This window comes from Quercus suber, unplaced genomic scaffold (assembly GCF_002906115.3).
Source record: "Quercus suber isolate HL8 unplaced genomic scaffold, Cork oak 2.0 scaffold_15, whole genome shotgun sequence".
Lineage (NCBI taxonomy): Eukaryota > Viridiplantae > Streptophyta > Magnoliopsida > Fagales > Fagaceae > Quercus > Quercus suber.
In genome coordinates this window covers 1,293,986-1,308,231 of record NW_027069480.1, presented here as the reverse complement: position 1 = coordinate 1,308,231, position 14,246 = coordinate 1,293,986, and the positions used below count along the sequence as shown (strand labels likewise).

The 14,246-nt window shown below is 34.7% G+C and overlaps 1 protein-coding gene and 1 pseudogene across 1 annotated transcript; one reads left to right on the top strand and one right to left on the bottom strand.

The window, feature by feature from the left end:
* The first annotated feature begins 2,406 nt into the window (after positions 1-2,406).
* LOC112031963 (receptor-like serine/threonine-protein kinase SD1-8) lies at positions 2,407-3,568 on the top strand (annotated as a pseudogene).
* A 5,862-nt stretch (positions 3,569-9,430) lies between these two features.
* On the bottom strand, positions 9,431-13,814 carry LOC112032008 (receptor-like serine/threonine-protein kinase SD1-6). The gene is given in 6 exon segments (XM_065781733.1): positions 9,431-9,674; positions 9,677-9,803; positions 9,893-10,043; positions 10,157-10,394; positions 11,564-11,719; positions 13,769-13,814. Coding segments are annotated over 6 exon segments (891 nt in total). The 5' UTR covers positions 13,803-13,814; the 3' UTR covers positions 9,431-9,489.
* Positions 13,815-14,246: the final 432 nt, after the last annotated feature.

Here is a 14,246-nt window from a genome sequence, read left to right as displayed (position 1 = left end):
GACTCGCGGCTAACTCGCGACTGGCAAGCCGCCAACTGCAGGCACGTGAGAAGCACACAGGGGAGCTGAAGGGTCGCGTCAGCTGTCGCACTACAGGACAAAAGTCCCAGGCTGGCCAGGCTGTTACTTCGCGACTTGAACTCGCGACTTGGACAAGCCGTGAGGCCAAGCCGCCAACCAGCCCTGTTTGGCAAAAAATGTCTCTTCCTATTCCAAACACACACCACTATATATAGACCCTTATACCCATGAAATGTAGAGAGCTTCCAGAGAGAATTTTGTGAGAGAAATCCTAGAGCAAAACAGGATTGCCTCATCCCCAATCTTCATCTAAGAGACTCTACAAATTCCTCTACTCTCTTCCTCTCCATTGATACATCCTTGAGAGGTCATTGACCAAATCCTTTTCTCACCACATCCATGTATGTGAGAAGGTTTATTTGGTGCTAAGGGAAGCAGTTTGGAAGGAACAAATATTCATTGGTTAATGCTACAGTTTAGTAGCGGAATCCGGTAAGCTAGAAAAGAAAAAGGTTCAGCGCAACCTCGTTGGAGCAGGAAGCTTGGAGGGCTTAGGTACCTAGGTAGATTAAGCTTGGAGGGTCTATTGCTGTTCATGTATCCCAACTATATTTTCTAGTAGATTATTGACCGCTTGGAGGGTGGCGGAGAGGTTTTACGCCGAGAGCTTCGGTTTCCTCTTCGATAACACATTGCGTGTTGTCCTTGTGTTTGCATCTTTCTTCCCTTTACCTTTACCATTTAATTACTGCGTGATTGTGATTATTTATGGTTTAGATTGTTTATCAATTCTATTATAAGCTTGTTATCATTTTCCGCATATACATTGTTTGATATAAAGCTTGAATTGGTATTTTTGTAATTGGGAGTCTTTACGTTCAAGGGTGTTTTAGACACATTTTGAACTTTCAGTAACCTTTTATTTTTATTCTAATACACACACACACACACGTATTTATAAATATATATATAAAAAGATAGTCGTAAATCCGAAACGGTATACCGGTATTGATCGGTACCGAATTATATCGTTCCATTGGTCAAATTAGTACAACCTCTGGTATGAAATTGACTCCCTTGAGTCGTACTCCTCATGCTTACACTATATGGCTCAAAATAAGTATTACAAATTATATAACAAATTTCTCTACGTAACTCATTATAAATAAGTTAAAATGATTTCCATAATATCTTTAGTTCATATATGATTTTTTATTAGGCCGTATGTTGCATGGATATCATATTGATGAGACTATATTTTGTAACATCGCATGATGGAATAGACGGCCAACGACGACTTACTTCTGACGGGAGTGACAACCAAGCCATGTGGACGATATGGGCAGACAGTTAGTGGACATGGCTCATCGTGGCAATAGTGGGAATCATTATCACCTTGTCTTGCTGTTTATTCTTTAATGAAAGATTGATGAAGAAAGGTAATTCTAATTCATGCTCCTACTATAAATATTTTTGGGTATACTACTGATGATAAAAGTACCAGCAAATTTTCTAAGTTATAATTAATTTGCATATATGTTAATTAGGTCAGGAGCGAATAAGGAAGGCACAAAAGATGCTCCTCCTAGAACTTGGAGGTAATGCAATACATTCAACTGTACATGACAAAGTGAAGAAACTAAATAATGATAGGCAAGGTAGTCATGATTTGCAAATCTTCAGCTTCGAAAGCATTTCCGCTGCTACAAGTAATTTTTCAGCTGAAAATAAACTAGGACAGGGTGGTTTTGGACCAGTTTATAAGGTGTCTCTCTCTCTCTCTCTCATATCAAAATTGAATGAGTTGAAATAAAAGTTAAATATTTATGGTCGATAGTGGAAATCTTATTCAGAAATGGTGAATTTAACATTTGACTATTATTCTAATCAAATCTACCACCTTAACCAATGCTCTCTCTTCATCTATTTAGTTTTCTAGTACAAAATTTAAACCAAACCTGGCTTGCTAGGCTAAGCCAATTTATCAACTCAATAAATTAGCACTTGAGCTCAGCCGAAGGTAATCTTCATAGAAAATTAAATAATGAATGTGGAGACCAATTTAAGATGATGTGAGCAAAAATTGACTAGTTTAATATAATTTCAGGGCAAATTATCTGATGGGCAAGAAATAGCAATAAAGAGACTCTCGAGAAGTTCTGGACAGGGATTGGTAGAGTTCAAGAATGAAGCTATTCTTATTGCTAAACTCCAACATACTAATCTTGTCAGACTTTTAGGGTTTTGCATTCAACAAGAAGAAAAAATACTAATCTATGAGTACATGCCCAACAAAAGCTTAGACTTCTTCCTCTTTGGTAGGGACATATCTTCATTACTAAGAAAATTTTCTTATGTGGTGATATTCTTTTTTTTTTCTTTTCTATGAAGTCAATCAATACTTATCATTCGCTTGCAATTATTTTTACTCTGAGTCAGATATTACTAAAAAGTCTTTATTAAATTGGGAAAACACTTCAACATCATAGAAGGCATTGCTCAAGGACTAGTTTATCTTCACAAATATTCAAGACTAAGAGTAATTCATCGAGACTTAAAAGCAAGCAACATTTTGCTTGATCAGGAGATGAATCCAAAAATTTCTGACTTTGGCATGGCTAGAATATTTGGGATGAATGGATATGGATCAGAAGAAAATACGAATAGAATTGTTGGAACATAGTAAGTATCCATTGCATTTCAAGTCAACATAATTTAATTTTATTCTATTTGTGAGTGTAAGTATATGTGCTTGTTCATATGCTAAAACTTATTGGTCAATTATTTTTTTTTAGTGGTTATATGTCTCCAGAGTATGCCATGAATGGAGTTGTTTCAGTAAAAACCGACGTATTCAGCTATGGAATCCTACTATTAGAAATAATGAGCGGCAAGAAAAATAATAGTCGGTATCACTTTGATCCTTCACTAAACCTTATAGGATATGTAAGTTTATCTCTTTAACTGTTATTAATTTGTAGATGGGATTTTTAACTTAATAGTTAACATTTTGTGTACAATTGGACTTGTATCAGGCATGGCAGTTATGGAATGAAGGTAAGGGTTTAGAACTAATAGACCCAATAATTCTAGACGAGTCACGCCCTCCAACTGAAGTATTGAGATGCATTCATATTGGTCTTTTATGTGTACAAGACCAAGCAAAAGATAGACCTTCCATGCTAGAAGTTGTTTCTATGCTTTCAAATGAAGCTCTTCAAATTTGTCCTCCAAAACAACCGGCATTTTTTATCAACTCTGTTAAAGAAGAATCATCAGAAGATTCTAAAATTAAGCTAGAAATCTATTCCATAAATAATGTCACAATTTCAGATATGGAAGCCAGATAAATACTAAAACACACTAGTTTTGTGAATGTAATATAAAATGTACATGCCTGTTTGATAAGGCTATACCCTGTTGTGACTATACATGCATGTAGATGTGTGTTTAATAGTTTATTAGGAATTTTAATAAGGGGCATGTGCCTAAACCTAATTAGTTTTATCTTTCTTCTTGCTATAAGCAACGAGAAGAATTATTGATTTGCGTGAGAAGTAGTAATTGTTAGGACATATGTGAATTATGTTAGGAATATATGTCATTTAGAATTGGCTAATCCTTTGACAAAATGCACTTTACTTGTAATTTGGTAGATCTAGGATGTGTTTAATACTTTAAGGAACAAGGTTTCAAGTTCAAGTGTTAAAACCATGCAAGTTTGTCCAAGAATCAAGTGAAGAAGTGCTGGATTTTAAAGCTTGACAGCTAGTATCTATCGAGATTTAAGAAGCTGTTTAAGCCCGATGCTCGACAGCTGCTCGATAGATAGGCTATTTGTTGAGATTTATGAAAAACAGATTTTCAGTTCTGATTCTCATCCAATCCATGAATACATGTTTGGGCTTTCTTTTCTCACAACCCTAAACATATATAAAGATTATTTTAAGGGCCGTCGCAGCTAATGCAACTCAATGCAAAAGTTTTTCACAAGCATACTGTGAACTGAGACATATGTCCTAGTTCATCTTCCTATTCAAGAAGCTACTGTATTTGTACACCGTAGGGTTTTGTAACCAACGAGCGTCGCGATCTTCATCGTGTGATGAACTGAAGAATTTTGTAGCCAACATCTTTCTCAAGTTGGTGAGTAAGCCGCATACTGGGATCCGCACATCGAATTAGTTAGTCACGTATTAAGAGCCGTGCATTAAAAGGAGAGATTGTCACTACAAAACAAGTCTAATTAGGTATCGGGGGTAAGGGTTCAACTATAGGATGGTATAAGGTACTAGGATTCCTTTACTTGTAATCACTTGTTTTGATAATAGTGGATTCTTAAGAGTGGTGGCCTTAAAATCACCCGGTGAGGTTTTTACCGTATTGGTTTTCTCCATTTGTAAACAAATCACTGTATCAATTTAATTTCTGCTGCATTTAGTTATTTGGTGATTTGTTTATGCTACCACGCGTATTGCATTCTAATTGAATTAATTAATTAACTTGGCTAATTAATTTGTTAATTCATCACAAGGGGTCAATACATTCTTGGCCTATCAAGTGGTATCAGAGCAAGCACACTCTGATTAGGGTTAATCTTTGCTGTGAGATCCATTGACTCCTGTTTGTCATGGATAGAGGATAGTCTCTTATTATATCTCTTTTATTTGATGGCACCAACTATGCATAATGGAAAGTACATATGAGAACTTTCTTGCAGTCATTAGATGAAAAGGTGTGGCATGCTGTGGAGATAGGCTGGACCAAGCCTACAGAAGTGCCGGCCGATTGCGATGATACTAAGATCAAGGCGGCTAACTTCAATAGCAGAGCATTGAATGCTTTATTCAGTGCGGTCATGAGGAGCTCAAGAAGACGTCCTCCACTAAAACTGCAAAGGAAGCATGGACTATCCTCTAGACAACCTATGAAGGAACCAAGGCTATCAAGGATTCAAAACTTTAGAGGCTTACCATGAGCTTTGAAGAGATTAAGATGGAGGAGGATGAGTCATTTGATGAGTCTGTTTTAGGGGTTTTATCACGTTTAAGTCTAGAGTCTATTTTAGGGGTTTTGTCACGGAATAACGAAAGGGGGAGATGGTAAAGTTGTAATTTACAAGTAGTTTATGTTGGCTTTAATTCCATGCCAAATTTGATTGTAATTATATTCAATCTTATGTACCCTGTATTTTATGTGGGATTTATTTGTAAGGGTTGTGTGTGAGAGAGAAAGTGTGAAGACTCAAGACAATTGAAGACTAAAGTTGTTTTCGCTGGTAGCTCGTGAGTAAGCTTCCCACGAAGTGAAGCATGTGCCCTGCACATAACTGGAATGCAAAGAGTCAGGACAGGATGGAGACAGTTGGTTTTCACGAGTATCTCGCAGGTAAGGCCTTCCCGCGAGATACCTGCGAAACATTCTATTTTGCTGAACTGTCATTTCTAATACACACTTTCTATACCCACACTATATATACCTACATTACCCACAGATGTTAAGGAGAGCTTCTGAGAGAAAACCCTAGCCACTATCCTTGAGAGTTAGAGATTGTTATACCCACAATTCTCTACACAATTCATTGTAGATTTTCCTCAACTCCTACCTCTCCATTTCCATATCCTTGAGAGGTTGATAACCCAAACACTTACCACACTCTTTCAGAGTGTCAAGTGAGGTTTTGGTGCTGCTGGGAAGTATTGGAAGAAGCCAAGCTTTGGCAGATGCAATCAGGCATATTGTGGGATCTAGAGAGTTAGACAAGACATGGTTCCGAGAAGCCTTGTTAGAGTAGGAGCTTGGAGAGCTTAGGTGCATTGGGTAGATTAGGCTTAGAGGGTCTCCTACTATTCATGTATCCCAACTGATTGTCTAGTGGATTGATTTACCGCTTGGAAGGTGGCAGAGAGGTTTTACGCCGAGTACTTTGGTTTCTTCTTCAATAACACATCGACGTGCTATCTTGTGTTTACATTCTTCTTCCCTACTCTTTTAGCTTTCATTTTACAACTCGCATTGTTTATCCACTCGCATTTACTCTATTCTGCACTTAGTATAAGTTAGAGTAAAATCAATCGAGCCGTTTAACTTTGATTTGGGGGTTTGAACAGCTCTTATGTTTTTAACACATTTTCGAGCTTTCAGTTTGATTTTTGGGATAGGAATTGACTGTGGTGCTAATGGTTGGTGGTGGGAAAAAAAATTGGGTAATTTGAGTGGCGAAGAATTGGTGTTTGTGGTTGAGTTTTGTTGGAAGGTGATTGTATGGGTTTACTGGAGAGAGAGAGAGAGAGAGAGAGAGAGAGAGAGAGAGAATCAAATTGGTTATAGGTGAAAACACTATTTTGGTCCCTACATTTTGGTGTTACAGTCAATTTGGTCCCTGTTATTTTCAACTTGCCTTTAATTTGGTCCCTACCATTAACTTACTAATGGAAAATGCATACATGACAAACAATTTGCATTGTTAGCACATACATGGCTAAAATAATAATATAAAATCAAATAACCAAACATTAAAAAAGACACATAAGCATTCTAATGAAAAATAAAAAACCACATCAACCCAAAAAATTTTGAAAAAATTAATTGAAAGAAAAAAAATAAAGTAAGTGAATTGAAAAAAAAAATCTTCAATTTCTTTTATTTACTCTTGTATTCTTGCATTTTCTCAGTTACCAAACACAATACCCAACAAACACAGAAATCTGAAACCAAACACTAATCACACAATTATCAACACTCAAATTTTCTTTTCTATTCTTTTTCTTTGCCAGCAAACACACTTAGACACTTCTCTCACAGACTAGCTCTCTTTCTCTTTCTCTCTCTCCCTCTTTTAGATCAGAGTGGTCATGGTGGAGCTTGGGCTTGATGGGGAATCTTAATCTCAATGGGTCAAGGCAGTGGTGTTGGGCTTGATGGTGGTGGGTCTGCTCAGATCAATTGAGCAACGCGGGTGGGTATCGAAATGGCAAAGGATTAGGACCCAGATATGGGTCTTATGGGATATCATCATATCATCTTCAATTACGCTCCGTTTGTTCCAATGTAAAATATTTTCAAGAAAATATTTTCATATTTTATGGTGTTTGTTTTAGGGTAAAACATTTGGTCAACAGTAAAATATTTTCAATCAACTAAAATAACCGAGGAAAAAATTTGTAAAATGTTTTACACTTGAAATATTAGTAAAATATTTTACATTTGCACTCTCTCAGTCCACGTGATACATCTGCCACTCTCTCCCTTTCTTGCTCTCTCAATTTTGTACCCATAACCCGGTCCACCATCGATCCTTCTGTCCCACTAGCTCCTTCTTGAACACCACCTATAATCAACTCTACCTTTCACCGGTGGCACCCAACACTAGCTCAACCCTTTGCTAGCACCACCCATCACTAGCTCCACCTAAGTTCTTGTTATTCTTAAACGTTCATCGGCTCCACCGATTCTTGGCCACCTCCACCGTCATTGACTAATCCATAGGTGTTTTTTTTTTTTTTTTTTTTTTTTTTTTTTTTACTGCTGTGTGGTTTACAGATTTGGGTTTTGGATGATTTATGGGTCATGGGTGTCTGGGTTGAAGGGTGGCGATAGATGGTTGGGATGGAGACATGGGTGACGTTGATGTAGATCGCGGTTCCGTTTTGTCTTTGCAGGTTGTTTCTACGATGAGTGGTGACTGAGCCCCTCCGATCTGAGTTTTGGCTCAGTGGGTTTTTGGGTTTTCAATATGGGTTTTTTTTTTTTTTTTTGGCTTTCTTTTGGGTGGTTATGGAGTGGTTTGGTTGGATTTGTGGTTTAATGCTCATATGGTGTGGATTGTTTTGGTTTGTGCTCAGATTTTGGTTAACGATCAGATTTTTAAGTGATGGTGTTTTTTTTCTCTCTTCCAAATCTAGTTTTTGGGTGGTTGGTGGTGGTTAAATGGTTTATGCTGGGGTGGCTGTTGGTGGTTTTTGCTCATTTGGGGTGGCTAGTGGTGGCTTGCATTTTCACGTATTTTGTCATTTCAAAGACTTGAAAATATTTTACAATAAATTTTTTTACCTATAAAATATTTTACATCGAAACAAATGGAGTGCTAGTTTAGAGTTTGAGTTCAACTCCAATTGTTATTTCAATGTTAACATTATCAAGCGGTTTAGTGTCTTTTGCTAAGTAGTAGTAGTTGTTGTGAGTCCTTTATTTTTATTTGAGTCCTTATTCTTCTGAAGATTATATTGTAAATTCTGGTATAAAAACCAGTAGAGCACTCTTAAATAAAATCATCAGAAAATTATCTCAAATTTGTCCACAGAGTTTAGGATTTCCTTAATCAAATTCACACTCATCCATTGCTTATTTTTGTGTTTCTTTTGTTCTCATTCACTTGCTAGCCACCATAGCCATAGGTAAGGATAATAATATCATGTACGTACTAGAAGTGGAATCGTTAGAGAGGTGAAAGGATTGACACGGTTTGGGCAGGTTGAGATCTTTTCAGTGTTTGTTCGTGATTGGTGTTTGCTAGGTTCTATTTGTGTGTTTAATTTGGTAAAGGGTTTCATAATGTTGGGATTTTCAAATTTCTTTGTGTTTGGGAGGTAAGAATGCGCAAGAATAATAGAAAAAGAAAATAAAAGAAATTGTGGATTTAAAAAAAAAATCATTTTCTATATTTGTTTCTTTCAATTAATTTTTACAAAATTTTTGTTTGATGTGGAATTTTTTTTTTTTTTATTAAAATGCATATGTGGATTTTTAATATTTAATTCTTTGATTTTATATTATTATTTTAGCTACGAGTGCGTCAACAATGCAAAACGTTTGTCACATATGCATTTTCCGTTAGTGAATTAATAGCAGAGACCAAATTGACCGCTACCAAAATGTAGGACCAAAATGGTGTTTTTGTCTTATTTATATTATTTTAATAAGTTGTATGTAAAAATAGAAATTGGGATATTGAATCAGTTGTAAAATGAGATGGTAAAATAAATAAAATATGTTTTTAAGGTGTAAAATAGAGACTCGTATGCATCCTCAGAAGTTAGTGCCCTTAGTGAAGCAACATCATCCCACAAAGTGGTTATAAAAGTGGATTCTCAAAATAATAATAATAATAATAATAATAATAATAATAATATTGTATGTGAGGTGCATATTTTATTATGGAGTGATCACTCATCACAATGTACACTACTAATAGATACATAATAAGACATATTATAGACACACATCATAAGCAATCTAATCCTGTAAAATTACTACTTCTCACGCGAATCAATAATTCTTCTCGCTTGCTTATAGCAAGAACAAAGATAAAACTAATTAGGTTTAGGCACATGCCCCTTATTAAAATTCCTAATAAGCCATTAAACCATAACACACTCGACATGCACGTATAGTCACGACAGGGTATAGCTTTATCAAACAGGCATGTATATTTTATATTACATTCACAAAAGTAGTGTATTTTAGTATTTATCTGGCTTCCATATCTGAAATTGTGACATTATTTATGGAACAGATTTCTGGCTTAATTTCAGAATCTTCTGACGATTCTTCTTGAACAGAGTTGATAAAAAATGCCGGTTGTTTTGGAGGACAAAGTTGAAGAGCTTCATTTGAAAGCATAGAAACAACTTCTAGCATGGAAGGTCTATTTTTGCTTGGTCTTGTACACATAAAAGACCAATATGAATGCATCTCAATACTTCAGTTGGAGGGCATGACTCGTCTAGAATTATTGGGTCTATTAGTTCTAAACCCTTACCTTCATTCCATAACTGCCATGCCTGATACAAGTCCAATTGTACACAAAATGTTAACTATTAAGTTAAAAATCCCATCTGCAAATTAATAACAATTAAAGAGATAAACTTACATATCCTATAAGGTTTAGTGAAGGATCAAAGTGATGCCGACTATTATTTTTCTTGCCGCTCATTATTTCTAATAGTAGGATTCCATAGCTGAATACGTCGGTTTTTACTGAAACAACTCCATTCATGGCATACTCCGGAGACATATAACCACTAAAAAAAAATAATTGACCAATAAGTTTTAGCATATGAACAAGCACATATACTTACACTCACAAATAGAATAAAATTAAATTATGTTGACTTGAAATGCAATGGATACTTACTATGTTCCAACAATTCTATTTGTATTTTCTTCTGATCCTTTCAACCCAAATATTCTAGCCATGCCAAAATCAGAAATTTTTGGATTCATCTCTTGATCAAGCAAAATGTTGCTTGCTTTTAAGTCTCGATGAATTACTCTTAGTCTTGAATATTTGTGAAGATAAACTAGTCCTTGAGCAATGCCTTCTATGATGTTGAAGCGCTTTTCCCAATTTAATAGAGACTTTTTACTAGAATCTAATTCATAGGAAATAATTGCAAGCAAATGGTAAGTATTGATTGGCTTTATAAAAAAGAAAAAAAAGAATATCACCACATAAGAGAATTTTCTTAGTAATGAAGATATGTCCCTACCAAAGAGGAAGAAGTCTAAGCTTTTGTTGGGCATGTACTCATAGATTAGTATTTTTTCTTCTTGTTGAATGCAAAACCCTAAAAGTCTGACAAGATTAGTATGTTGGAGTTTAGCAATAAGAATAGCTTTCATTCTTGAACTCTACCAATCCCTGTCCAGAACTTCTCGAGAGTCTCTTTATTGCTATTTCTTGCCCATCAAATAATTTGCCCTGAAATTATATTAAACTAGTCAAATTTTACTCACATCATCTTAAATTGGTCTCCACATTCATTATTTAATTTTCTGTGAAGATTACCTTCGGCTAAGCTCAAGTGCTAATTTATTGAGTTGATAAATTGGCTTAGCCTAGCAAGCTAGGTTTGGTTTAAATTTTGTACCAGAAACTAAATAGATGAAGAGAGAGCATTGGTTAAGGTGGTAGATCTGATTAGAATAATAGTCAAATGTTAAATTCACCATTTCTGAATAAGATTTCCACTATCGACCATAAATATTTAACTTTTATTTCAACTCATTCAATTTTATGATAGAGAGAGAGAGAGAGAGACACCTTATAACCTGGTCCAAAACCACCCTGTCCTAGTTTATTTTCAGCTGAAAAATTACTTGTAGCAGCGGAAATGCTTTCGAAGCTGAAGATTTGCAAATCATGACTACCTTGCCTATCATTATTTAGTTTCTTCACTTTGTCATGTACAGTTGAATGTATTGCATTACCTCCANAGACACCTTATAAACTGGTCCAAAACCACCCGTCCTAGTATTCAGCTGAAAAATTACTTGTAGCACGCGGAAATGCTTTCGAAGCTGAAGATTTGCAAATCATGACTACCTTGCCTATCATTATTTAGTTTCTTCACTTTGTCATGTACAGTTGAATGTATTGCATTACCTCCAAGTTCTAGGAGGAGCATCTTTTGTGCCTTCCTTATTCGCTCCTCTAATTAACATATATGCAAATTAATTTTAACTTAGAAAATTTGCTGGTACTTTTATCATCAGTAGTATACCCAAAAATATTTATAGTAGGAGCATGAATTAGAATTACCTTTCTTCATCAATCTTTCATTAAAGAATAAACAGCAAGACGAGGTGATAATAATTCCCACTGTTGCCATGATGAGCCATATCCACCACCTATTTGCCCATGTAGTCCTCATGACTTGGTTGTCACTCCCGTCAGAAGTAAGTCGTCGTTGGCCGTCTATTCCATCATGCGATGTTACAAAATATAGTCTCATTAATATGATATCCATGCAATATACGGCCTAATAAAAAATCATATATGAACTAAAGATAATATGGAAATCATTTTAACTTATTTATAATGAGTTACATAGAGAAATTTGTTATATAATTTGTAATACTTATTTTGAGCCATATAGTGTAAGCATGAGGAGTACGACTCAAGGGAGTCAATCTCATACCAGAGGTTGTACTAATTTGACCAGTGAAACGATATAATTCGATACCGATCAATACCGGTATACCGTTTTGGATTTATGACTATCTTTTTACATATATTTATAAATATGTGTGTGTATTAGAATAAAAATAAAAGGTTACTATAAAATATTACCTCAATTCAAAAAAAAAAAAAAAAAATCATGGCTTTAGACTTTAAACTTTAGCATAGTAAAAAAAGAGAAAAAATTGGCTTTTTCCCTTTTTAAAAAAACAATCCAACATTTTGCCCTCTTTCCCAAATTAATCAGGGAAATGCCCCTCTTTTGAAACTCAATTAATGATAAATTGAGTTAGGTCCTATAGCGGCGTTTTTTAGGACTTATAGTGACGTTTTCAGGACCTATAGTAGCATTTTGTAACTCGACCTATATGAAATCATGTTATAGGTCAAAAAAATAAAAATAAAAATTGCCTATAACTCGATTTCATATAGGTCGAGTTACAAAACGCCACTATAGGTTCTGAAAACATCACTATAAGTCTTTAAAAATGCCGCTATAAGGCTGCAGAATTTTTTTTTTTATAACTCGATTGATCATAAATCGAGTTTCAAAAGAGGGGCATTTCCCTAATTAGTTTGAGAAAAATGGCAAAATGCTGGATAGTTTTTTTTAAAAAGGGCAAAAGCCCATTTTGTCCCTAAAAAAACAAATAATAGTAATAAGTTAATGCAAATAAGTTCTTATAAAAATTCAAAAAATACAAAACTGGAAAAAAAAAAATGCTTATTTCTATACCAGCTGGTATGTCTGGTATTTGAAACAGTACGAAACGATGACGTTTCAGTCCCGGTGAACGTACCAGTACGAGACATACTGGCGATACCGGCCGGTACAGTGTAGTGTCGACCATATTGGTATGAGTGCGACTCAAATTTTAATATTAAAACAAACAACTACAGTAGATTACTAAAATAAAAATAAAAATAATGAAATATCATATAAATGATTTAAACCATTGGTAGTAAAATTTTAATTGAACTTGTATTTTTTTTTTAAATAACAACTTCTCACTTAAGATTTGTTATAAAATTATTGTAAATATGTTGTGGATCTAGCATTTCTCATTATATTTAAGTACAAAATAAAAAAGAATAGTTACTGTTGATGAGTATGATAATTACAAAAGGAAAGGTAAGTCTTAATAAAATTATAATTTTTAGAGACTCATATAATCAAAATTATCAAATTTTAAAATAGTTATTGCATCTTCCAATTCAAGGAAAATTAAATGAATCATTTCTTATTCACAAGAAGTCAAAAATAAATAAATAAAAAGAAATCATTAATAATAACAATAATAATAATAATAATAATGCATAGGCAACACAAGAACAGTTGTTGTAGCACTTGGCCTCACAATCCATAATGGTCAGGTTCTCACCTTCATTGAACTTGAATCCATCCTTTGTAAGGGTCGGGTCGAAATAATATTNATAATGTCATTTTTAGTAATTTACACCTCTAAGTCTGACTACAATTTTCACAACGGTGGTCAAACAAAGATCTATTCTTTCAAAAAGCATTTTTTTTTTTAAGCTCTGTTTTTTCTTAAATTTTTTTTTAATTAATTTCATACCACGCTTCACTTTTTCAAAAGGTAAAATATCAAAGAGCTAAACCAAAACTCACCCTTAGACTTTAACATATACATCAAGCAATCAGTAAATCAATCTTAACACATCAAATTCATGCATTTCGTAAGTTCATACTTTATATATGTACATGTATACGACCAATTATATGCATAAATTTGATAAATCGAGGCATGAATTAATTAGTCTTACCTTGGACTTCGAGTAAGTGGATTACTTTGTACATATCGTCGCCCTCAGAGAGTAAGGGTCGGGTCGAAATAATATTGACGGAAATATTCCGATGGAAATGTAGAATTCCTGCACTCAGGAATCTCTTGCGCCACACATGGCTTTTCTGGATTAGACTTACAATCATCTGCCAGGACGTAACCTTCAGTCGTAAGTTCTCCCTGCGAACCTATCCTTATCTGCACTAATGTCTCTAGCAGGGAAGAAGATGGTCCCACGAAGAGTAGCAAACATGACAAACAGAGGATAACATTTCTCACTTTGCTTGCCATAACAGAGTTTTTTATTTATTTATTGTTAAGAGAGGCGGAAGGAAGAGAAACCTGTGAGAAAACTATTTGCCTGTGTTTAAACAATGAAAAAAAAAAACAAAAAAAAGAGATAAGTCAACAATTGTGGCCTCCCATCCTACGTGAGCCTGACAAAAGAAAGAAAAAAG